At 40.6% G+C, this 27557-nt stretch overlaps 1 protein-coding gene across 1 annotated transcript; it reads left to right on the top strand.

Moving 5' to 3' along the window:
* LOC129723099 (structural maintenance of chromosomes protein 5) lies at window positions 1–27325 on the top strand. The gene is made up of 7 exons (XM_055677066.1): window positions 1–266; window positions 327–468; window positions 534–1090; window positions 1157–1966; window positions 25392–26556; window positions 26636–26911; window positions 26978–27325. The coding sequence occupies exons 1-7, from the start codon at window positions 214–216 to the stop codon at window positions 27089–27091; spliced, it is 3117 nt and encodes a 1038-aa protein (XP_055533041.1). The 5' UTR covers window positions 1–213; the 3' UTR covers window positions 27092–27325.
* Window positions 27326–27557: the final 232 nt, after the last annotated feature.

Genomic DNA, 27557 nt, shown 5'->3' with positions numbered 1-27557 from the left:
TCGGTTTTCTTGCGTTTTCGTGTTGCAACTTGGTCGAGAGTTTTGCGCCAATATTTTGTTAGAACATTCTTTGTTGTTTTTGGGTGAAGTAGGAGTTCTGTTGATTTTAGTTCGTATTATTGTGCAACAATGTTAAAAATACAAACGAATCGTTAACCAGAGAAAAGTTACTTCACAAGTTAAGTTTAGTTTACGTTCAGTATCTGGCTGACAATGGCAGCTTCGGCTACTGGGAAAATCAAATCCGTTGCTGTGAAAGATTTTGTGTAAGCAGTCGTAAATTTGATTATGTTTCTGTTTTTACTCTACTTAAATATTTTATTTAGAACTTACGATGTTGCAATTTTCTATCCGGATGAACACCTTAACATCATCATCGGTCCCAATGGGACTGGAAAATCGACGATCGTTGCAGCAATCGTGCTTGGAATGGGCGGCCACTGCAAGTTGCTATCCCGCTCCGGGAGTGTAAGAGCCACATCTAAAGCAGCAAATAGTGATAATGAAAACTAACAGTATGTTGAAAATTTCAGATTGAAGATTACATCAAAAACGGTAAAGAAGTGGCCAAGATCGAAGTGGCCCTCTACAAAAACGACAAACGATCCATTGTAATGTTCAATCGAACGTTCGATCGAAATGGAAAGGACCGATTCGATATCGATGGAACTAAAGTTCCACACAAAGAGTTCCTGCAGCGGATTCGTAAGCTTAACATTCAAATCGATAACCTGTGCCAGTTTTTGCCCCAGGATCGAGTTCAGGATTTTGCGAAAATGAATCCACAGGAGATACTGTTGAACACGCAGGCATCCGTCTGCGAGCCGAGAATGATTGAAGTGCTGGATCAACTTCGGGAAAAGCGGAAGGAACAGAAAAATGTCACGAAGTCGACGGTTGATCATGCGGCCAAACTGAAGGAAGCCGAATCGAAAAACGAGGAGCTTCGGGTGCAAATCGAGGTTATGAACGCGCGTAAAACGTACGAAAAAGAGGTGGAAATTTGCAATGCCCGCAAAGCTTGGTTGGAGTACGAAAAAATTTTCCTCGATTACAACGCGGCGAAAGATGATTTGCAGTTAGCAAAAACGTACGAATAAATTGAAAACATCTATCTTGTTTGTTATGCTTTATTATACTTCTTTTTTTTTAACAGGCTAATGAACGCAAAGCAGAAAATTTTGGATCCACTCAAATCGAAAGCTGTTAAACTTAACAAAACTAAATCCGAGCTTAGCGACAAAATCAAACAAGAGCAGTCGGAAATTTCGACACATTCCAGCCAGTTGCATCAGATGGAAACGCGAACCGAGCAAATGGAAGATCAGATTAGCAAACAAAAACGAGATCTCCAGGACGCTATTTCGCAGGCAGCTGACCGGGAAAATGAACTAGAACAGGCACGGAAAACTTTGTCACTGGCGGTTCAAGACTGCAAGCAAGCTCTTCAGGATAGAGGATCAGAGGCAGATCAGGAAGCGCGCAAAAGTGAGCTTGTAAGCCAAATAAACCGACTGAAGCAGGAAAGTGACCTGCTGATTAGTCGGAGGAACGAGCTTAATCAGAAGATCGAGAACGACATTAAACCGGAGATGATTAGCGTGCAACGAAGAATCGAGTCACTTGAGAATGTTGCACAGGTCAAGCTGAAGCTGCTGCAGTCACAATTCGAAAGCACCTACCGCGCTACGTTATGGCTAAGAGAGAACCTGCAATTGTTCAAGCGAAAAGTCTATGAACCCATGATCCTAGAGTTGAACGTGCCGTGCAGTGACAATGCAAAGTTTCTGGAGAATACTATTGCCAAGCGAGATTTGATTGCGTTCACCTGCGAAGACAAAGATGATATGGCTCTGTTCTTGCATAAAGTGCGCAAAGAGATGCGGCTGGAGGATGTAAACGTGGTTTACTCTGAACCAGCAAATTCACTACACTACCAGCCAAAGATTCCGATACAGCAAATTGAGTAAGTACGGAGTTTTTTTGCTATTAAAAATGTTACAATATAAGTCACCAAACTTATCAGGATTGGAGGTTGCATATCAGGACTAACGGATACGGTTTAAAAGTTGAACGAAAGCATAACTTTAACGCACACTTCATGATTATCAGGCGGATGGGAAAGAAAAGCCAAAAATTGTTTTATGTTATGTGCTATATTTAAATACCGTCAAACGGGGCGACTTTTCAGTTTCGATTCATCATATCTTTTTAATGAATGATATATTTTTTTGTTGTAACCTCACCTGCGAGTTGACTTGCAACACTTGATGAATTCAATGAAATAATAACTTTAAAACAACTTGATCATGGAAATTTGGGGTACAGAGTAATCCTGTAGTGTAGGAGAAACCAGAAAAGATGATTGTGGTTCTGGCGAATCAGTTTCCTTATACCAAAGTTTTATTTGTGAGATTTTCGTAAGTGCAACTTCCAGCATGCCTTTTGCGGGTTTTGACCATGATTTCCGATGCAAAAAAAATCTGTGACCCAAAAACATCGAAAAAATAGATACCAAAGTAAACAATCAATTTCAAACACTTAAAATGATTATAGGTCAGCAGCTGCCCATAATTCAAAAATTGGCTAATATGCCATTTTTACCAAAATCGAGAAAACAGTTTCGCGTGATGATGAACACCCTAAACAAGGTCCCTACGAAAGCCGATTGTCAACAAATGCATTTGAGAAGGCAGCAAATGAGAAACAATTTTGGCTAATATCCACAATAATTGAGAAGTTGGCTAATATCCAATATGTTTCATCCTGTGGCTTGTACACGAACCAGTGTGTTATTACTGTACTTTGTTTCGTCTAACTTTCGAAGGTGTGGTGTAGCCTGGTGGTCACTGGCCTCAGGTAAGGGATCGTAAGGCCCTTGCATCAAATTTCACTTTTCTTTACGAAGAATATTTGATGCAACAAGAACTTATTCGTTGTACCGCAAAACCCAATGGTAAAAGCGTGACTGTTTCTTTCTGTCATGAATATTTATATTCTTAGAAATGCTCTTTGATTAGAGGTTATATTGAAGAGAAGATACGAAAGCCGATTGTCAACAAATGCATTTGAGAAGGCAGCAAATGAGAAACAATTTTGGCTAATATCCACAATAATTGAGAAGTTGGCTAATATCCAATATGTTTCATCCTGTGGCTTGTACACGAACCAGTGTGTTATTACTGTACTTTGTTTCGTCTAACTTTCGAAGATGTGGTGTAGCCTGGTGGTCACTGGCCTCAGGTAAGGGATCGTAAGGCCCTTGCATCAAATTTCACTTTTCTTTACGAAGAATATTTGATGCAACAAGAACTTATTCGTTGTACCGCAAAACCCAATGGTTAAAAAGCGTGACTGTTTCTTTCTGTCATGAATATTTATATTCTTAGAAATGCTCTTTGATTAGAGGTTATATTGAAGAGAAGATTTAGATTTCGCTTTGGATTTAATGAAAAAAAATAGGAAAGTGGATTGTGAGATTATCATGAATTAATAATGTTTTTGTATTGTTGCACGAAATAATTGTCCCGTCGTCCTTTTCATCCTCACTCGGGCTTCCGTATTGTTTTATTGAATTTGGAGCCATTTTTATCACCAACGAGCACGATATAATTCACATCGTATGGATATTAGCCAAATTGGACACCGGTGTGTTTACTGACCTTTCGTTAATAATTGAAAAAACGGCTACTGCGTGAAAAATACTTGGCGGGTGAAATTTTCCTGCAGATTTCTCTGATTCAACTAAACGGCAAGGTTCCAGCATATATGAAGGGTGATATACTCAATAAAAAGTTGACATGGACAGTCAAAACATTTTGTACCGACAAAAAACTTGAAAATGCGTTTTTCTCGAATTGATGCGTATGGCATATTAGCCAATTTTTGAATTATGGGCAGAGCTATTGCAGCAGCCCCGTGAACGATCAATTTTCAGAAAATTGATTGCTCCGAAGCATTAATAATAATGTTTAATGTTATTACTGCACAAATGTATTCAATATAACATGCAGAATTCTTAGTGACAGTCAGTTTCAGAGAAATTATTCACATTTTCTCACATGTATTGGAGATTTCCGATGTTTGAAAATAGGCTAAAAAATTAGGTTGAGTATTTATGCCCGAAAATACAAAAACAAGGGTATCATTTTAACCAAAATAATACACAAGTACAATGAGTATAATGTGAACAATATATGTGTATTGCAAAAGCTGAAATATCTAACTGCTACTAAAAAAACATACTCAAGATATGTTTTAGCTCTGATTTGTTTATAATTTTTTTTTCAATCCAGCGCTCGTGATATTCTTAGTTTTTATTTTATTGAACATTATAAAGCACCTTTTAACCATAATCAAAAAATTTCAATACATTTCTGAAAATAAACAGTCATTCCTTTAAATATTATTAAGGAAATTTTCACGTTATCTATTCAAATATTTAAAAGCTTGGCCTAATGTAAATATAGTAATACCACAGATAACAGACATCCAAGCTAGAACAAAAAACTCCAGAAATCGTGTGTAAGATTTCAAACTTTTACTCGTTTGGAATGCTAACGACATCTTTCTGCAACTTGCGAAAGCGCTGGATTACAGTCAAAGCTGCCAGACGCATGAACATTATCACAGGTTATAGAGTCGCTGTTTTTGCAATGATATAATACTGATTTTGTAAGGTGGGTGTTTTTTTTTCAAATCAACATTAAAACAAACATATTTATCGTAAATATAAGCTGGGAAGGAATAAAATTGTCGATTGTGTACAAATTACGACTGCTCGAAATTTCTACATTAAAAACCGCAACCCTTCTTATTGCGATAATATCGATAAAAGCTGTAAAACTATCGATTTTATCAAATCGTTGACTACTAAGTGTTCTTAGCGCCACCATACTGCGTATTGCGACATGCTAAAAAATCGTTGAATCTTTTTACACATGAATCGAAACTAGCTTGGATGTCTGTTATCTGTGGTAATACCCTTCTTCCCAGCCATTCTTTTTGGAACGAAAAGCTCTAGAATTATAAACAATTCAAGTTTAAAATTAGGGATATTCGAAACATGTAAAAGTGGCCAAAGCGCTCCTAGCCACTAAGGCACTAAATTCTATATATAACACAGTGTCGGGTGATGGATTTGGAAGTAAATATGATTAATAACCAATTTCCCAAATCTTTTATTCATATATATATATATATATATATATATATATATATATATATATATATATATATATATATATATATATATATATATATATATATATATATATATATATATATATATATATATATATATATATATATATATATATATATATATATATATATATATATATATATATATATATATATATATATATATATATATATATATATATATATATATATATAGAGTTATCGCAAAGCCTGGTGGAAAACGTTATTTTTCGTTCTTCCTTCTGGAGTAAATATATATAATGCTGAGTTTTTATCCGACACCTAAACATGCGACATAGAGCTGTCCATGTGAGATGCATGAATACTCGAGTTATGCCGCTAATTGTCAGTGACTGTCCTTGGGTCGCGAATGCGAGACGCAGACGTTTAAATTTGAACGGCAAGTCGGTAGGAATAATTGGGATACACGGGATTTATGCGACTTCTCCTTTGTAGTTTCCTGTCAGAATTGTCGCTTCAATGACATTTGCCATTAGCTTTTTTACCACAAGCCTGGTGCCATTGCACAGTCGAAGTTGATTGATATTCCGCAACATTATAATAACCAATCTTCAACCGCAAATTGTGAGGGGATAGGCCGGGTAATTCTAGTGAATTCAAAAGTTCGGTAGGATAACACACAACGTCGTCTTGGTTAGAGACAGAATCCACCGATTTTTAGGAATGTAGTTGGCCGTTAATTTTATTTTGCATTATGATGTTCAACTCATTTTTTTTTAAAATGTTTATTTGACACGGCACGATACAATTTATGTTTAACTGAGCCAAGAACATTTTTTGTTAAATTCTAAATTAGCAGGGAAAAGAGGGAGGCCTTTTTTTTATTCTCGCGGCCGACTACGAGCTAGTGGGGATTTAAGGTGAGAGGAGGGGTGTTACAATTTTGTTTTTAATTATTTTATATTACAGAATGTATTCATTTGTACGTGGCTAACAAATGATGTTCTATTTGAGCAGTTTTGGTCTGAGGTGTCTGCGTAAACATAGAGATGCCGAGTCTTCGTTTGAGTGTCTCCAGCCGGGTGTATCATTCTCTTTCAGTTTGTGACAGAAATTGTATTCTAGCAAATAGATAAAAGAAATCAAATTTTAATGCCAGCATTTTTTTATAAACCCGTATAGCTATGTCATGGAGATCAACGCTTCCCAGAATGTCTCTAACGGGTACGTTCGGTTGTTTTCCTCGGGCCCGAAGGGAATCTATAAGCTCAGACCTAACACCACAGTATTCGGTACACGACCAAACAACATGCTCGATGTCATGGTAGCCATCGCCACAAACGTAGTGATTACTGTCTACAAGCCCTATACGAAAGAGATGCGTGTTTAACGTATAGTGATTGGACATAAGTCTGGACATCACGCGAATGAAGTCCCGACCTACATCCAACCCCTTGAACCATGCTTTCGTCGATACCTTAGGAAAAATGGAATGTAGCCACCGTCCCAGTTCATCTGAGTTCCATGATGATTGCCAACTGTTGAGTGTTCTCTGACGCAAAATGCTATAAAATTCATCATAAGCAATTGGTCTTACATAAATATCGCCATCAATAGCACTCACCTTAGCTAAAGCGTCAGCCTTTTCATTGCCCGGAATGGAAGAATGAGAAGGGACCCACGCTATGGTAACCCGGTAATTTTTATCTGTTAAAGCACTTAAAAACCGCCGTATTTTCCCCAGGAAATACGGGGTGTGCTTCACAGTCTTCATCGATCGCAGAGCCTCAATGGCACTGAGACTGTCTGTGAAGATGAAGTAGTGGTCTATGGGCAGGGTTTCGATGATCCCAAGAGAGTACTGAATGGCAGCAAGTTCTGCGACGTACACGCAAGCAGGAGCATCGAGTTTGTAGGAGGCGGTAAAATTTTCGTGGAAAACACCGAAGCCAGTGGACTCATCTAGATTAGATCCGTCAGTGTAAAACCTTTTATCATAACTAACATGTTTAAACTTATTGGAAAAAATTTTAGGGATCTCTTGGGGTCGCAATTGATCCGGGATACCAGAAATGTCTTGTTTCATGGTGGTGTCGAAGAATATAGCATTATTAGAAGTATCTAAAAGTGCGACATTGGAGGAATCGTATGAAGAAGGATTAATATCTTGAGCCATATAGTCAAAATATAAAGTCATAAATCTGGATTGAGATTGGAGGTCGACCAACCTCTCGAAATTTTCAATTACTAATGGGTTCATAACTGTGCATCGAATTAGCAACCGGTAAGAGAGATTCCAAAAACGATGTTTCAACGGAAGAATACCCGCTAGCACTTCAAGACTCATCGTATGGGTCGACTGCATGCAACCCAAGGCAATACGCAAACAACGATACTGTATTCGTTCCAGTTTGATCGAATGTGTGTTTGCTGCGGAGCGGAAGCAGAAACACCCGTACTCAATTACAGACAATATCGTTGTTTGGTAAAGCCTTAGAAGGTCTCCTGGGTGGGCTCCCCACCAGGTTCCGATAATCGTACGAAGAAAATTAATCCTCTGTTGGCATTTTTGTGTCAGATACCTAATATGACAAGCCCAGGTGCATTTAGAGTCGAACCAGACCCCGAGATATTTAGCGACTAAAACCTGAGAGATCGTTTCACCCGTTAGTAGGAGCTGCAGCTGAGCTGGATTATGCTTCCTAGAAAAAACGACCAGCTCAGTTTTCTCCGGAGAGAATTCGATACCCAGCTTAAGAGCCCATTCAGACAAATTGTCTAAGGTATCTTGCAATGGTCCTTGCAGATCGCTAGCCTCGCTACCAGTAATGGATACAACGCTATCGTCTGCAAGTTGCCTTAGCGTGCATGAATTTGCAAGACATTTATCGATGTCATTGACGTAAAAATTATATAAGAGAGGACTTAAACATGAGCCCTGGGGAAGACCCATGTAACTAATTCGGGAAGTTGTCGAATCGCCATGTGAGAAATACATATGCTTTTCTGACAACAAATTGAGCAAAAAGTTATTCAAATTTGGTGAAAGTCCTTGCGAATGAAGTTTCGCGCTTAAAACTTCTACAGAGACAGAGTCAAAAGCCCCCTTAATATCCATGAACGCAGAAGCCATTTGCTCTTTTCGAGCAAAGGCTAGTTGAATTTCAGTAGAAAGCAACGCTAGGCAATCGTTCGTCCCTTTGCCCCGGCGAAAGCCAAATTGAGTATCTGAAAGTAACCCGTTTGTTTCGATCCACTTGTCTAACCGTAAGAGGATCATTTTCTCCATTAATTTCCGGAGGCAAGAGAGCATCGCAATCGGCCTATATGAATTGTGATCAGAGGCAGGTTTCCCGGGTTTCCGAATAGCAATGACTTTTACCTCCCTCCAGTCATGCGGAACAATATTTAGCTCAAGAAACTTGTTGAACAAATTTAACAAGCGTTTTTTTGCAGAGTCGGGTAGATTCTTCAACAGGTTGAATTTTATTGTATCTAACCCTGGAGCCTTATTGTTGCACGACAGGAGAGCCATTGAAAATTCCAACATCGAAAATGGAGGCTCTTCCGTAGTTACTATAAACGCGTCGCGAAAGGTTTTCTGTTCCGGTACAGAGTCCGGACAGACCTTTTTGGCAAAATCGAGTATCCAGCGATCTGAATACTCCTCACTCTCATTCGAAACGTCACGGTTCCGCATGCGCCTGGCGGTATCCCAAAGAGTGCTCATCGCTGTTTCCCTCGACAACGCGTTTACGAACCGCCACCAGTACCCGCGTTTTTTCGCCTTTACTAAGCTCTTTATCTGCCTGCCCAGTGCCTCGTACTTTCGTAGCAGGTTGACAGTGCCGTACTCCCGGTGGTCCTTATACGCCGCGGACCTTCGCACGTACAGCTCAGAGCACTCTTTGTCCCACCATTTGTTGGGAGGGCGCTGTCCAATCGTTACCCCGGGTATCGGTTTCGTCTGTGCTTGAGTCGCGGCGTCGATTATCAAGCCAGCTAAGAACGCGTATTCTTCCTCCGGAGGAGGTTCCTCGTGAGTCTCGATAGATTCCGCTATAATAGACTCATAACGCTTCCAATCAATATTACGTGTAAGGTCGTAGGAAATATTGATTGGGTTCGGGGGAGTTGAACCATTGGCAATTGATATAACGATTGGAAGATGATCACTACCGTGGGGATCGTTGATTACTTTCCACTGGCAATCTAACGCTAGTGATGTCGAGCAGAGGGATAGGTCAAGCACGCTTTCACGTGCTGGAGGATTAGGTACACGTGTCGCTTCCCCAGTATTCAAAAGTGTCATATTGAAGTCGTCGATCAAGCTACAGATTAAAGAAGATCGGTTGTCGTCGTACAGCGACCCCCATAGCGAACAGTGAGAGTTAAAATCTCCCAAAATCAAAAAAGGTGCGGGAAGCAATTCTGCTATATCAAGGAGTTGCTTCTGTTCAATCCACGCGGATGGGGGAATATATAACGAAACAAGGCAAAGGTCTTTTCCTTTCATATTCGTTTGAATGGCAACAACTTCAATATTCGAGATCGAGGGGAGGTCGATTTTGAAAAAAGAATAGAACTTTTTGATCCTTAAAAGTACCCCTCCACCGTGTGGGTCTCGATCTCGACGAATGATGTTGAAATCGTGGAAATTAAGTTGGTCATTTGAATTGAGAAAAGTTTCACAGAGCGTGAACGCATCACAATTGTATGTGTTTATCAAATGTGAAAATAAATCGAATTTGGGGATGATACTTCTGCAGTTCCACTGTAACACAGTGACAAAATTCCTAACCTCTTTCGACGTATTAGTCATCGAAAGATACGATAGCTGAAATGAGGGGCCAAGTTGCTGTGAGTTGCTTCAAAAAGGTTTTTACTGTAGGGAGAAGGGCAAGAAGAATGTTTTGAAGGGGATCTGGTATGTTGAATGTTTTAAATATCCAGTCCACAATATCAGAGAATTTTATGAACCCTGTTTCTTTTATGTCTTCTGATCGAGAAATGGGTGCACGAGGGGTTTTTGGTGCCCCAGGAAGCCGTGGGTACTCCTGGTTTGATTTGAAATTAAAACCGGGGGGTACTTGCTTCGGGTTTTCTGCACCGCTTCCTTTCTGTGTTGTCTTATTGGTCATTCCGCTAGGGGTTATCTTACGACCTTTGCGAGAAAGATTAGGAGAGTTGAGCATTCTCCTCTTCCTAGATCCCTCTGGCAAGGCATAAGAACACCCTTCGACGGGATCGTCAGATGTACCCTCATCGGTAGGCAAAAAGGGAAAGATGTTTCTTGTCGAGGGTGGCTCAGCCCTCTTAAGCATTTCTGCAAAAGAGCGCTTTGATCGTTCCTTAAGGGAACGCTTAATTTTTTCCTCGCGCTGTTTGTACGCGGGACACGCCGAAAGGTCATGCCGAGTTCCCTCGCAGTAAAGACACTTTTCAGTATCCTCACTGCAAGCGGTCTCAGCATGATTGCCTCCGCACTTGCTGCAGCGTGCCTTGTTGCAGCAGTAGGTGACTGTATGACCTAACTGCTTGCAGTTTTAGCAATGCATGACCCGCGGTACGAACAGGCGTACAGGCAGACGAACCCTGTCCAAAGAGATGTAGTTCGGCAGTGCGGATCCGGCGAATGTTACACGGAAGGAGTCCGAAGGGAGGAATTTCTTCTTCCCTTCTTCGATGGATACTGAATGATATTGCTTGACATCCAGTATCTTTACATCTTGAATCAGGGGGTTCTTGAAGCAGCCAACCCCGTGACGCAAAATGTCATCGACCGTGAGGCTTCCTTCGGTAACCACACCGTCGATCTCCACGTCCTTGGCAGGGATGTACACGCGGTACTCTCTCGTGAAGAGCTCGTAGCTAGCAATTTCGTTTGCTTGCTTCAAGCTACTCACGACAACTCGCAGTTTGTTCGGCCTCACCTTCGTAATCTCGGTTACGGCCGAAAACTGTTTTGCCAGGTCCTTGCCTATTTGTATAATGTTAAGAGGCTTCTTTATGGGCCTAAAGTAAACTACGAACGGACCTTTCGAAGCATCTGGGTAAGCTTTCACCCGTGTTGCCGGTACCCTTGGTACGGGGCTAGGTAGCGGGGAAGGTAGAGGGGAATTTATGGGGGAGATCTCAATCTCTTCCCCATTTGTTTCCACATCCAGGAATAGTTGCACCTGCATGTCGTCCATTTTGCGGGAGCGTTACGCTCTACCGCACACAAACGATAAATATTCGAATGTGGGGGGGTGGGGCGATCAAGTAGTTGATATTAAATTTTAAAAACAATTTTTCAAACTACAATGGATCAAAATAAAAAAAAAGACAGTAATACTAATACTAATAACAATAGTAATAATAATAATTATAACAATAATAATAATAATAACAATACTAATAATAATAATTATAATAATAACAATAATAATAATAATAATATTAATAATAATGATAAAAATTCTAAAGTGAATACTTCACCGAACGTCTAAGTCAAGACCTCACGGCTGATAGTTGGATTAATCGAGTGTCTCCGCAGAACAAACAATGACGATCCAGCTTCGTGTTGTGACACAGTGGCTGTATCGTACACTCGACCTTGTAGATGCCACTTGTAGTTGACTTCCACTCGCTCGATCGTATGATGGTCCGTGCTGCTAGCGGGGTAACAGCGGTGCGGGAGAATTATTCTTGCTGATATATCAGCTGCGTATCAGATCACTGGCGGGGTAGCCTACCCCTACCAGTGTGCAGAAGATGTTTCTCCCGATATATTGCAGGCTATTGTTTTTTTTTTCTTCATCTATAACAGGCTATTGTTATCGCACACAAGAACTAATCGAAAAAAAAAACCCCCGTACGATAACTCGTGTATTGTTATTTTGCGAATCAAACGGAGTTAAACAATTTGCGTCTAATCAAGACGAAAGCAAAACAACGAATGATGATGTTCAACTCATCTACATCTTTATTTTTGGCGGCAAAAATCGCACGTTCGCTTAACCAGGAATGGTTTTCATAATTTTGCGCGATTTTCGGGAACATTTTATCGATGAGTTCAGTCTCAAAATCAGTCAGCTGACAAAAATCAATGGGGAATGTTAAATAGCCGGTTTAAATGTCGACATAGATTTTTCTATTCCCTGTATCTAACAACTGCTTCGAAAATATTACAGTTGATTGGTCGTTTTGTAATGCAACACGCATGTTTAACTGCGAGGCGCGAAGGTACATACCGTACATACAGACGTTTGAAATGAAATGGTTAGTTGCTAGGTAATATCGAGATACACGAAACTTCGAAATTTTCGCTTCAGTGACATTAACACTTCATCTGTTTTTTGAGGCAGACCTGTTGCTTCAGCACAGTGCAATTGAAACTTTGCAACATTATTGTTTTCAATTCAACATTCAACGACTAATTGTGAATCCAAAGATTTGTAGGTATGCTATAGTGCCTATTTAATGAAACATAAACAAAAATCAATGTTTTTTGAGGAGCAAAAAACTGCACGTTCCTTTTACCGGCTAACATAATCATTACAGCATGAGCAAATAGGATCTAAGTCAGTGTGCATTTTAGAGAAAATTGCACAGATTGATTAGATCCGAGCAATGGAAAATCAAATCATCGCATTTGTAGTGTTATTCTTGTTTTATCTTTTCGGTAAACTGATGCATAAGACGATTATTTGCAACTTTGCTTGAATAACCCAAGAATGTGATTGTATTGTATAAATCAAGCATATGCTCTTAAATAAAATCAAAGCCACGTTGAGAGTATTCACATGCATTTCGAGTTTGTTTTTGCAGTAGTGCTACCACGCTAAAGCTCATTTGCACTAAATTTATTCGTTCTTGGCTTTCGTGCTACATCAAAACTACACTTTTCTCTACCGCTGTAAAATGTGTAGTAGGCAGCGAAAACGAATTTCACATTATATGTGAATCGTTAACAGGTGCTTGTTTACTCAACAACGATGCCTCGACAACGACGCTACAACAGCTTGTCTACCGCTCATAGCCTGCAATCATAGTAATCTAATGACGTTGTTCTTGGAGTAAAAGGCGGGAAAACGCGAAAATAGATTTTATTTTTTTTATAACTTTATCAATCGATTATTTCTATTTTTATGGCTTATTAACTCGTCGGAGATGAAGACAAAACAAACACAAAAAGAATCATTCAAATCCGTTGATTCTACTTCGAGTGAAACGCCGTTTTACAGACACCAACTTATTTTTATTTAATAGAGACAAAGAAGAAGATTATTTAGCAGATGATGTTATAAAATGTCGATGTATTATTTGCCCAGTTTCCTTGTACAAAGACATTTAATTGCTATTGAATTCTATCAATCAGCTGAAGCCTATGTATAAAAGCGAAATGTTGTTTTGCAAAATCAATATGTATGCCAATTTGTTATAAGCCTTAGGGAAGTGTTGATCAAACGTCATGGAAGTAACAACTAAATATATAAAAGTCATTTTGGTAAACTAATTGATAGTTAGGAGAAAACTGAGTCTTAATATCATTACCAAGGGTTCTCGGCTGTTTTGCTCGACAGAGCACTTTTGCAAGCCAGAATACTTAGCGGAGCATCTGTATTTTTGAATCATAGAGTAAATTGTGGAAGTTTTTCCGCACTGAAGCAAAAATTCAGGTGCTCCGCCGAATCGTTTCGTTTAATGAAGTATTTCGCCGAGCTACACAACTGAAAAGGTTTTTTGAGGTTGGTTAATGTTTGTATCAAAAACTGTGCAGAGCATATGCGAAAGCTACGCGTAGCACGATCTGGGAACCTTTACTATTGGGTTGGGGAAAAAGAAATGCCATGTTTTGTCAATAGATGGCAACACTTAAACATATCTTGTGTTATACTTATCGCATCGGGTCATACTATACGGCTATTTAGAGACGACAATCTGTGCTACAAGTGACGTTTTGACAGTGTTGTGATCGTACGTTTCAGTCTCAAGTTATAGCGTGCCAAAGATGAAGTCCACCAAGCAAAAAATTCGTCATGTTTTACGTTTTTATTACCTGAGAGATAAAAATGCAACGAAGGCGGTCAAAAAAATGTTAAGTTTATGGGCCCGATACTGTAACGATTCGCACAGCACAGCGTTGGTTTGATCTGTTCTGGTGTAGTGGCTGTCGAAGATACACCCCGTACTGGTAGGCTAATCGTCATAGAAACCGATAAAATCGTGAAAATCATCCAATCCAAATAGACCGGCATGTGAGCATTCGCTTGATTGGCCAGGAGCTGAATATAGACCATAAAACTGTTTGGAACCATTTTCAGAAGATTGGATCCCAAAAAAGCTGGATGTTTGGGTGCCACACGAGTTGACGCAAAAAAACCTCTTAGACCAGCGGTTCTCAACCTTTTTTTATCTGCGTACCCCTTGGCAATATTTGGCAAATCAATTGTACCCCTGGCTGGGAATGTTCTCGCAAGGTCTAACCAAATGGATACGTTGCGGTTGCATTTGCGGCAATTTGACAATTAGCCCATACATTTTCTGTCAAATTAACGTCAACGCAACGCAAACGTATCCATTGTGTTTGGGCCTGCAGAGTGGGAGAGAGCAGTGGTAGATCATGTTGTGGTAGTCTAGTTTAGGCTTCAATTTGAACTACGATTTGTTTGATTGCTACAGTCATGTTGTAAGAGCAAATTTGAACAACAAATGAAGTATTATAAAAAAATGCTTTGTCCGCCATTACTTTTTTTTCGCGTACCCCCTACATCGCAGCGTGCCCCATTGACAGATGCTATGTTATGCGTATGAAAAGTGGTGGTGATATGCTATCTTGTTTACACACACGCTGAGATGTCAGCCCTTGAAATATGGCGAGATGCCAGCTACCTGATTTAAACTCAAATAACTCAATATTTTTTCATGAAAGTAGTACAAACCTGTATATGTTCTAAAAAGATTCATCTTTCCCCTTTTCAAAACTACTAAAGAATGTTACACTCAGCAAGACCTACAACCTACACTAGGTCACTTCAAAAGTTCTAAATTGCGGTAGCACAGTTACCCATTGGGTATTTTGTCTTGAAAATTTGAACAAACGGCATGACTCGAAAAGCAACACCGTGAAAAATTAGGTGGATGTTCTATTAGTAATCAGGATCACAAGCGTGTTGTGAAAGCGTTTCCGCGAAATTCCAATGCTTTGGTCAAAGATGTGGCCAAAAAGTTGAATCTGTCCAAGTTTTTCGTTCAGAGAGTCAAGGGCCGGCAAAAGGCTCCAAATCGTTACGAAACTGTCCACCCAGATGCTGACGAAACCACATTGCCTCATCATGGATTATGAGACTTACGTCAAGGCGAACTTCCGGCAGCGTTCGAGGCTACTGTTCTTCACTGCCTAGAACAAGTGTGCCTTAACAAGGAATCTAAACATATAAAAATGCAGCTCTGTCTGTCTGATTCATATAGGCTTGGAAACTACCGAACCGATCGGCGTGAAATTTCGTATATAGGGGTTTCAGGGGCCAGGAAAGGTGACTAAGATAGTTCGAGACCCCTCCCTCTTCTGCAAGGGAGGGGTCCCATACAAATGAAATACAAATTTCTGCACATCTCGAAAACTAACCAAGCAAATAGAACCAAATTTGGCATGTCGATGTTTTAAGGAGTAACAAATGTGTCCATGTTGATTCGACACCCTTCCCTCTTCTGAAAGGGAGGGGTCCCATACAAATGGAACACAAATTTCTGCACATCTCGAAAACTAACCAATCAAATGGAACCAAATTTGGCATGTGGATGTTTTTAGGAGTTGCAAATATGTCCATCTTGATTCGACACCCTTCCCTATTCTGGCAGGGAGGAGTCCCATACAAATGAAACACAAATTTCTGCACATCTCGAGAACTAACCAAGTAAATAGAACCAAATTTGGTAGGTGGATGTTTTTAGGGGTAACAAATATATCCATAATGGTTTGACACCCCTCCCTCTTCTACAAGGGAGGGGTCCCATACATATGAAACACGAATTTCGCACAGCTCGAGAACCAATCAACCAAATACAACCAAATTTGGTATGTGAATGTTTTTAGAGGTAACAAGTATGTCCATAGTGGTTCGACTCCCCTCCCTCTTCTGTGAGGGAGGGGTTCATAACAAATGAAACACAAATTTCTGCTTATCTCGAGAACTTAGCAACTAAATGGAACCAAATTTGGAAGGTGATTGTTTTTAAGGGTAACAAATATATCCATAATGGTTTGACACCCCTCTCTCTTCCATAAGGGAGGGGTCCTATACAAATGAAACTCAAATTACGCACAGCTCGAGAACCAATCAAGCGAATATAACCAAATTTGGCAGGTGAATGTTTTTAGGTGTAACATACATGTCCATAATGTTTCGACACCCTTCCTTCTTCTGGCATGTCTCCGAATACCATTTCGAAATCCAAAATGGCGACTTCCCGTTTCTGAAAAATAGCGGCAAATGACCAAACACCACCCAACATGGATATTTCCGGAATTGTTATGATGCACTGAAGCCACAAATCGACCTCAGACAACATTTTGAATTGTAAGATGGCGACTTCCGGTGTCTGGAAAACATCCGAAAATGACCAAATACCACCCAATATGAGTTTTTTTTTTCAACCAGATTGACGCTCAGAAGCCAAAAATTGCCATTTTGAAATCCAAGATGGTGACTTCCGATTTCTGAAAAACAGCGGCAAATGACCAAATACCCCCCAATATGGGTATTTCCGCAATTGTTATGAACTGAAGCCACTGAAGCCACAAATCGACCTCAAACAACATTTTGAATTGTTAGATGGCGACTTCCGGTGTCTGGAAAACAGCCGAAAATGATCAAATACCACTCAACATGAGCGTTTCTTTAATCACGGAGGCCGAAAATTGTTCCCAAATCCCATTTTGAAATTCAAGATGGCGACTTCCGATTTCCGGGATTGTTATGATGCACTGAAGCCACAAATCGACCTCAGACAACATTTTGAATTGTAAGATGGCGACTTCCGGTATCCGGAAAACAGCCTAAAGTGACCAAATACCATCCAATACGAGTATCTCTGGAACGAGAATGAAGCTGAAAGTTGACCTCAGACACTATACACACACTCCGGTTTCTAAAAAACAGCCAAAAATGGCCGATTTCCATACAATATGAGTATGTTCGGAGCCAGAATGATGCACAGTAGGTTAGAATCGACCACAGACACCATTTTAAATTCGAAGATGGTGACATCCGGTTTCTGGAAAACAGCCGAAAATGACCAAATAACACCCAATATGGGTGTTTCTTAAACTAGAATAACGCTCAGGGACCAGAAATTGTCTCCAAATGCCATTTTTAAATCCAAGATGGCGACTTACGGTTCCTGAAAAATAGCCCAAAGGATCAAATACCACCCAATATGAGTATCACCGGATCCAGAATGATGCAAGGAGCTATAAATTGACCTTAGACAACAGTTTGAATTGAAAAATGGCAACTTCTGGGAAACAGCCGTAAATAACCGAATACTACTACATATCGATATGTCCGTAATCGAAATGATGTTGAGAAGCATTGACCCTGGACACCATTTTGAATTAGAAGATGACCACTTCCAGTTTCTGGAAAACAACGAAAATAACTGAAATGCACCCAATACATATCCGGAATAGAGGTCATGTACAAAAGCCAAAAGTCGAGGATGTTTTCATTCCGATAAAACCAATCATTTTTAAACGATATAATCCAATCGCAAGGAATGAATGAATTTGAAATGTTTTAAATTATTAAATTAAACACTAAAATAGGCGGGACGAAGTTTACCGGGTCAGCTAGTAGAAAATAAGAAAGCAGAAACTTTCAAAGTTTGCCATGCAATATTTGGCGAGCGATCTACTCATATGGCAATAGGAGTGTGTCGTTCGTGACTACCGGGACTGTAAACGGGGAGATTTACCTCAAAGAGTGTCTAAAGAGAAGCGTCTGCTTCCTCTCCACACGAGCGTCCTTCGATTTCCTGGCCGGATCTAGCTTCGTGCCATTATTCAAATTATATCCCGATGTGGTACGAAGCCAACGAAGGCACTTACATTACATTACTTCCTGTAACGTAACGATTTTTTAAATAAATCGGCGTTACGAAATGCGTGGTACTTAGAATTGATGATTACTGAAATGATTTCTTTGGAATGAAAACCACTGCAAGAGCGGATAAATATTCTTTATTTACCGTGGTGCAGGTGGTCTTGACGGTGTCAGTAAAATTTTTTTACTGAGACGATCGATCCTTAAAATGTGAGAAAATATTGAATGCTGTCCTCTGATGAAACCGATTCTGACGATTCATCAGCGGGAACACCTTATGCCAATCCTGGGGAGTCTAGGAAGAGGAAAAATGTTTCTTCTCCTAAACTTCCCCGTAAAGGTCCTAAGATTTCCCAAAGTGTAATGAAAAGTACGAACAAACCAAACAGTGCTGCGGAAAAACCGAAGCAAACTCCTCCTGGGCTTGCAAATTTAAAGTCCCAGAAGGAGTTCCCAGCACTGCCAGGAACATCTAAAACCCCAGTTGTTCCTTTTGCACATCCAGTTGATGAAACAAACTCTGGATTAGTGAAATTTTCTGACATTGTGGACTGGATTTTTGAAAATTTCAATGTACCCGATCCAATTAAAATTTTTCTTACAGCATTCCTCCCAACAGTTAGATCATTTTTGAAGCAGTTGACTGCCCAATGGCCCCTCCTTGCAGCGATTGTATCCTTCGATGCCTAATTCAACTGCGTATATGAAGGATTCTATCTCTGTCTTACAGTGGAATTGTAGAAGTGTTTTAACAAGAATTGATTCGTTTAAAGTTTTGATAAATAAAAACAAATGCGATGCATTTTTCCTTTGTGAAACTTGGCTTACTTCAAATATTGATCTCAACTTCCATGATTTTAATATTATTCGCCTTGATCGAGACACCCCATATGGAGGAGTACTTTTAGGGATTAAAAAGTGCTATTCTTTCTATCGTATTAACCTCCCCTCGATTCCAGGCATCGAAGTTGTCGCATGTCAAATGACAATACAAGGTAAAGAGCTTTGTATTGCCTCAATATATATTCCTCCCAGAGCACAGGTTGGGCAACGGCTGCTCTTTGATTTAATAGAACTTCTTCCCTCGCCACGTTTGATTTTGGGAGACTTCAACTCTCATGGTGTGGCTTGGGGTTCCCATTACAATGATAACCGCTACTCTTTAATCTATAACCTTTGCGATGACTTCGACATGACTATTTTAAACAACGGTGAAATGCCACGTATCCCGAAACCTCCAGCGCGCCCAAGCGCTTTGGATCTATCCTTTTGTTCGACGTCGCTACGGTTGGATTGCACATGGAAGATAATCCTCGATCCTCACGGTAGCGACCATCTGCCTATTCTTATTTCAATTACAAACGGGTCAACTTGCATGCGACCAATTGACATTCCGTATGACCTCACACGGAATGTCGATTGGAAGTTATACGAGGAAATGATTTCAAAAGCGGTCGAGTCGATTCAACATCATCCACCACTTGAAGAATACAACCTCCTCGCGGGCTTGATTCTCGACGCCGCGTTGCAAGCCCAAACGAAGAAATATCCCGGCGTAACGATCAAAGAACGGCCTCCCACTCCGTGGTGGGACCAAGAGTGCTCCGATGTCTACACGCAAAGATCCGACGCGTTTTTGGCCTTCCAGAAGGGAGGTATACCCGACGACTATATACGGTACTCGGAGCTTAATACCAAGCTTTAAAGCCTGGCTAAAGCAATGAAACGCGGATATTGGCGTTGGTTCGTGAACGAGACGTCGAGGGAGACATCGATGAGCACTCTTTGGAACACAGCCCGATGGATATTTGATTTTGCCAGGAAAGTATGTCCGGACTCTGTTCCTGCGCAAAACTTTGTTCGCGATACGTCTCCGGGTCACGACGCGATAGAATCACCTTTTACGATGGCAGAATTTTCAGTTGCCCTCCTTTCCTGTAACAATAACGCGCCTGGGTTAGATAGAATCAAATTCAACTTGTTAAAGAATCTACCCGGCAATGCCAAGAGGCGCTTGTTGAACTTGTTCAATAAGTTCCTGGAGCAAAACATTGTACCGCAGGATTGGAGGCAAGTGAAGGTGATCGCCATCCAAAAACCAGGGAAACCAGCTTCTGATCACAACTCTTATAGGCCGATTGCAATGCTATACTGTATCCGGAAATTGATGGAAAAAATGATACTCCGTCGTTTAGACCATTGGGTCGAATCAAATGGTCTACTATCAGATACTCAATTTGGCTTCCGCCGCGCCAAAGGGACGAATGATTGTCTTGCGTTGCTTTCAACAGATATTCAGCTGGCGTACGCTCGCATAGAACAAATGGCGTCTGCGTTCTTGGACATTAAGGGGGCTTTTGATTCCGTTTCTATTGACATTCTTTCGGGTAAACTTCACCGACAAGGATTTTCTCCAATTTTGAACAATTTTTTGCACAATTTGTTGTCCGAAAAGCACATGCATTTTACGCACGGCGATTTGGCAACTTTTCGCATTCGCAACATGGGTCTTCCCCAGGGCTCATGTTTAAGCCCCCTTCTTTACAACTTTTATGTAAATGACATCGACGAATGTCTGGCAAACTCATGCACGATAAGACAACTTGCAGACGACAGTGTAATCTCTGTTACAGGAGCCAAAGCTGCCGATTTGCAAGGACCATTGCAAGATACCTTGGACAATTTGTCTGCTTGGGCTTTACAGCTAGGTATCGAATTCTCTCCGGAGAAGACTGAGATAGTAGTTTTTTCTAGGAAGCATGAACCTGCTCAGCTTCAAACACAATTAATGGGTAAAACGATTTCTCAGGTTTTGGTACACAAATATCTTGGTATCTGGTTCGACTCTAAAGGCACCTGGGGTTGTCACGTGAGGTATCTGACGAAAAAATGTCAACAAAGAGTGAATTTTCTTCGTACAATAACCGGACAATGGTGGGGAGCCCATCCAGGAGACCTTATAAGGCTTTACCAAACAACGATATTGTCTGTTATTGAATACGGGTGTTTCTGCTTCCGCTCCGCAGCAAACACACATTTGATCAAACTGGAGCGAATACAATATCGTTGTTTGCGTATCGCCTTAGGTTGCATGCAGTCGACCCATACGATGAGTTTGGAGGTCTTAGCTGGAGTACTACCATTGAAAAACCGCTTCTGGCGCCTGTCTTCTCGTATTCTTATCAAATGTGAGGTCTTGAACCGTCCCGTGATTGAAAATTTTGAAAGGTTAATCGAACTTAATTCTCAAACCCGTTTTATGACATTGTATTTCAATCACATGTCCCAAAATATTAACCCTTCTTCGAATATTCCAAATCGTGTCGACTTATCAAACACTTCTGATTCTACTGTGTTATTCGATACATCCATGATAGAAGAAACTCGTGGAATCCCGGATCATTTACGCGTGCAGCAGATCCCTAAAATTTTTCCAATAAATATCGAAACATCAACTGCGACAATATGTACTACACTGACGGATCACTTCTTGATGGGTCCACTGGCTTCGGTATTTTCAATAACAATTTAACCGTCTCCCATAAGCTCGATAATCCTGCTTCTGTTTACGTCGCAGAATTAGCTGCAATTCAGTACACCCTAGGGATTATCGAAAAAATGCCCACGGACCATTATTTCATCTTTACGGACAGTCTCAGTTCCATTGAGGCTCTCCGATCGATGAAAGATGTTAAGCACTCTCCGTATTTCCTGGGGAAAATACGGGAACATCTGAGTGCTTTATCCGAAAAATCGTATCAGATTACCTTAGCGTGGGTCCCTTCTCACTGCTCGATACCGGGTAATGAGAAAGCGGACTCTTTGGCTAAGGTGGGCGCAACAAACGGTGATATTTATGAAAGACCAATTGCCTTTAATGAATTTTTCGCATTTGTACGTCAGAATACGATCATCAGTTGGCAAAATTCTTGGACCAAGGGGGAACTGGGAAGGTGGTTCCATTCCATAATCCCCAAGGTGTCGACGAACCCGTGGTTCAAGGGGTTGGATGTAGGTCGGGATTTCATTTGCGTGATGTCCCGGCTTATGTCCAATCACTATAGATTTGACGCGCATCTCCGTCGTGTTGGGCTCGGGGAGAGTGGTATCTGTGCCTGTGGTGAAGGTTATCACGACATAGAGCACGTTGTTTGGTCATGCCCTGTACACCGTGACGCCAGGTCTAGATTAATAGCTTCCCTGCAGGCCGAAGGTAGGCAGCCGACTGTTCCTGTTCGTGATGTCTTGGCGAGCCGTGACCTATCCTACATGTCCCTTATATACGTTTTCCTGAAATCCATCCACGCCCCAGTTGAGTCCTATCCCCTTCCGCCTACATCCAACCAAACGACAAGAACACGTTAAGACCCCGGATCCGGAAACAGCAAACAGACCCGCACGATACTCTCAAGGCCCGATGGAAACAACCCAATATGCCAGTCCGTAATATCTTGGCCCAGCAGCGGAACAAATTTAATATGCTGCTTACCTATGGCAGTGAAAACCATCAAACAGCAAACCTGTGCTTTTAATGCAAAATATTCTAGCTTTAAGTTAGATTTAGTTTCAGCTCGTAGTCGGCAGCGAGGATAACAAATTTGCTTTTAGTTATTAAGATACTTTAGAAAGTAAGCTACCAGATATAATTGGCGCCGTTAAACATTAAATTGTATTTGTGCCGTGTCAAATAAACTATAGATGAAGAAAAAAAAATCCCTATTTCAATAGCTAATCTTTTTTTAATAAACCGAAAGGTTCTACGTTTCTATTCACGCACTAGCTGCCAAGGATAAAACTGATTATACTAGTTGTATCCGCTTGATTAAATTGCGCGCCTCGTTACGGCCGCTTAAGCCAAACTTAAAACTTTATACGCGTTTATCTCGGAATGGTGTTTCTCAAAAAATGACTTTGCTGTGTTTACGATTGCGGTGAAACTACTGAACCGATTTTTTTTTCATCTTTTTTTAATGTTCGTTATTGATTTCCCCGGTCGTTGAACAATCGGTTTTTGATACACAAAGTTTAACTTTGCCGAAAAAAAAAACATTTTTTTGTCACAATTTTCAGCGCTCAAAACATGTTTTTTTTCGGGAAAAACGTTCCAGTTTGCACTGAAAATGAAATACTTATCAAAACGATCGTTCAGATACCCGGCACACTTCTGAGCTAATGGTGCTTATTACGGGAGTCACTTCACGGTGAAATCAGAGTGAAGTAAACAAAATCCTATTACGGGACTCACGTAAGTGAGAAAAACGTCGCGAAGTGACATCTGCCGTGGAATCTGGGTTATTATAAGTGTCATATCAGTGAAGTGAGAACGGAAAAAGCGACGTTTCGCGTGGAATTATTTCACGACCTTTTGGAACGGTGAAATGATTCAACGAAGCTGCCATAAGTCTTAAAGTTGATTGATTTGTGATCTAATGGTAAATATTGGATTTATTCTCCAGTAACGAAGCGAATCAGAGTTTGATCCGTTCCTTAAAGCGGTCAATTTTTCATTTTTTTGCCCGATGAAAAAAATGCAAACTAGTTCAGGAAATTTTCGATACCGAAAAAAACATTTTTTTGATGCCGAATGTCTTGGAAATGCAGAACACGTCAAGATCTGGTGTTATCTAAAAAACCGGGAAAAAAACGACTTTCTGGGACTTAGACGGTCAATTTTTCATTTTTTTGCCCGATGAAAAAAATGCAAACTAGTTCAGGAAATTTTCGATACCGAAAAAAACATTTTTTTGATGCCGAATGTCTTGGAAATGCAGAACACGTCAAGATCTGGTGTTATCTAAAAAACCGGGAAAAAAACGACTTTCTGGGACTTAGACATTTTTGAGCTGGGAAACAATCTCATTTCACTTGTCCTATTCTCAATTTCACTTCACTGTCAATCTCACTCCACGGAGGTGATTTTTGTCACCTCACTTGAGGTGGAATCGGGAATAGGTCTTAAAAAGTGAAGTGAGCGTGAGAGTGAAATATATTTCACCGTGAAGTGACTCCCGTAATAAGCACCAATGAAATAAGTTTTTTGATTTCAGCTAGTCCGTGGCGTAGCTTTCGTAAACACCGCAAACCTCTGCCAGGAAAAGAGTTTCGGGGAAACAGCCATTACTCCCCAAATAATTAATTTTTCTAATGAACAAACGTGTTCTGTTGTTCTGTTGTTTTTCAACGCCATTTTGTTTTAAAGTTAAATATCGAAATTTTAGGAGTTTGTCCACATATTAGCATCTTCTTACCCATCTAAAAAAAACAGATCTTAAATCGGACAAAAACTGAGCTCAAAACGGCGATTCTTTGAAAACGGGTTTGGCATGGTTTTAGTATATTTCACAAAACGAAATAATCTCAAGTATGTAGAGCATGAATGGTATGCGCTAATATCTAAAAGTGGTAGCAAAATTATGTCTTATATTGAGTAAAATACACTTAGCTTACTAAGGTGTTGTCAGAAAGTGTGTCGATAGTTCGGAAGCATCCGTAGTTAGTTGAAGTGCATTAAACCGGAGAAAAAAAAATGTCGTCCAACCCTGCCCAACCACACTGCTTACAAAAACAAAGTCGTGGTCCAAACACTGGTTTTTACGAAAAAAACGTAATGATAAAATGCGCGTTTTCAAAAATTTACTGTTTGGTCACTATTTTTGATATTTTGGTTACTAAAGACACTACTACTGTGAAAGTCAGATTCAATCCACTCTTGGTTTGCGTAATCACGTAATAAATTATTAGGTGAGCGATTTCCGCTGAAACCGTCCCACTGATGATGACACGTAGTATTTCAAAAGGTATATTTATATGTCTAAATTATTAGAAGCAATGAAAAAATAAGAAAACCACTTTGTTTTAGAATGTAAAAACGTTATATTTTGAGCAACTCATGATCTTTTCATTAGTCTGTATCTCCAACATGTTTCATTAAACCCACTGCAAACAGCGTATCGTTTTTAGAAAAAAATAATAGAGCTTTCAACGATTCTTACTCTGGTAATCATGAACCAACAATTACTGCTTTGTGACGCGTAACATACTTTTTACTTAATATGAAGTAGATGCGATCTTCACACAGTACCAATTTAGTAATTACGCTAAACATGAAACTAAAATTCCTTTCTCTTCTTCTCCTTCCAGACGCTACGGATTCCGGTCATACTTGATCGACATGGTCGAGGGACCCTACCCAATTCTGAACTTTTTGTGCGAACTATACTACCTGCACAAAGTTCCAGTTGGTGTGGACGAAACGTCAAAATATGTCTCCCACATTCCGGACGAAATTCGGCTGTTTTTCACCCCGTCGAACCGGTTCGTTATCAGCAAATCGCGATACACCGGCGAGAAAAGCTCCCGCTGTGACAATCTGCACACGCTCAATCTACTGAACAAGAACGTGGATCCCGAGGTGCTGGAGGAAAGAAAACGGGCCCTGCAACGGCTGACGAAGGATTGTGACAAGATTCGCAATCATCGCAACCAGATTGAGGACCAAATCAAAACGGTTCAGAACAAGGCCTCGGAGTTGAACATAGAGCGACGCAAGCTGGAGGAGAAATTTAACAACTATCAGCAGTTGAAGATCAAAACCAAACGGGCGGAGCAGAAATGTGCTGACCTTAAAGCTCGCCTTGTCGACGTTAGCCAGGAGAAGGCGAAATTCAAGGAGTCCTGCAAGCGCGCCATTAATGATTTACTTCAATTACAGAGAAAGAAAATTGCGGTTATGGATAAGTATGTGATGGCCACTGTGAAGCATGAGGCTTACAAAGTGAAGCTGAGTATTTTTCTTAACAAAAATGCAGACTTGGAAAGTGAAATCCGATCGGCAGAAGATGCGGTGGATTCGGCAAAGAAGAGTTACGATGCGGTCAATCGTAAATTCGACGATTTGAAGGAGCGCTTGAAGCGCAAGCAGACCTTTGCGAAAGGTCTCACCAACAATGTCACGCCTACCAATGACCAATTTCCCTACAAAAAAGAGTTTGAAGCGCTGCCGGCACAGCTGGAGGAACTAGCGAATCATATGGACGAACTGCAGGCCCGTATTGATTGTATGGCACAGGGCAATGGGAACATATTGGAAGAATATGAGACCCGCTGTAAACAAATCGAGAAATTGCGAGAGGAAATCGAGAGAACATCTAAAAGTACGAATGATCTGGAGATTGAAATGCAAAAACTTCACGACGAGTGGTATCCTGCGATTAGTCGGGTTGTGCAGATCATCAATGAGAATTTTACGCGCTTCATGAGCTCTATGGGATTCGCCGGCGAAGTAGAGATTACTAAGAAAGATGATGTATGTACAGAAATTTCTTTCCTAATTACTTCTGGAATGAACTCTATTTGGTTTAAACTTTCATTTTTTTGTATGCTAGCGTGATTACGACGAGTACGGCATTCAGATTCGTGTTAAATATCGCAACACGGAGAAGCTGCAGACGCTGGACCGGCACGTGCAATCAGGTGGAGAACGGGCAGTTGCTATCGCCATCTACACACTGTCGCTGCAGCACATCACGCACGTCCCATTCCGTTGCGTGGACGAAATCAACCAGGGCATGGATCCACGTAACGAGCGCAAGGTCTTTGAGATGCTGGTCGACGAAACCTGCCAGCCCGGCCAGTCGCAGTACTTTTTCGTAACTCCGAAGGTAGGAGTAGGCATCTGAAAACAAAAATTGAAACAGGTTAATTAATTCCGCTACCACTTGTTACAGCTTCTTCCTAACCTCAAGTACAACGATTTAATGAGTGTATTCATAGTGCACAACGGTAAATTTATAGACGACTCCCATGTGTTCATTCGAGACGAATTGCAAGCCGACTGTTGAAGCTGGGTAGTTTTCGTTCACCGCATACAGCATTATTCTGCAATGTACATAACATGTACAGGTTGAATTCCAGTAAAATTTTTGATTAAAAAAACCTTCGAAACCCACGCGCGCCTTCGAAAAAAAATGGCGGATGGAATATTTTAATGTTAACATGCTCAAAGGTACAATTAAACTAGAGCCGTGATAATGTAATTGAACTTTCTAAAAATAAAGCTAAACATGTCACATAGATATAGGGTGAGTGCATGTGAGAGAAAAGAAACTAGATTAATAGCGACCGTTACAGATCAATCCACCGCGCTAAACAAGAGCAGAAATTAATTTCTCCGCTGATGTGTGGCAGCCCGCAGGTGTATGCGAATGAGTGCTTTCTTGCTACCAAGCGCCCGTTGGGACCTCGTCAGCGTTGGCGAGGAGCTAACTAGCGCCTCAGGGTTGGCTTTCGTCCACACATTTCTCCAGA

This window comes from Wyeomyia smithii, chromosome 2 (genome assembly GCF_029784165.1).
Source record: "Wyeomyia smithii strain HCP4-BCI-WySm-NY-G18 chromosome 2, ASM2978416v1, whole genome shotgun sequence".
NCBI lineage: Eukaryota > Metazoa > Arthropoda > Insecta > Diptera > Culicidae > Wyeomyia > Wyeomyia smithii.
This window is presented reverse-complemented; position numbering and strand designations above follow the sequence as displayed.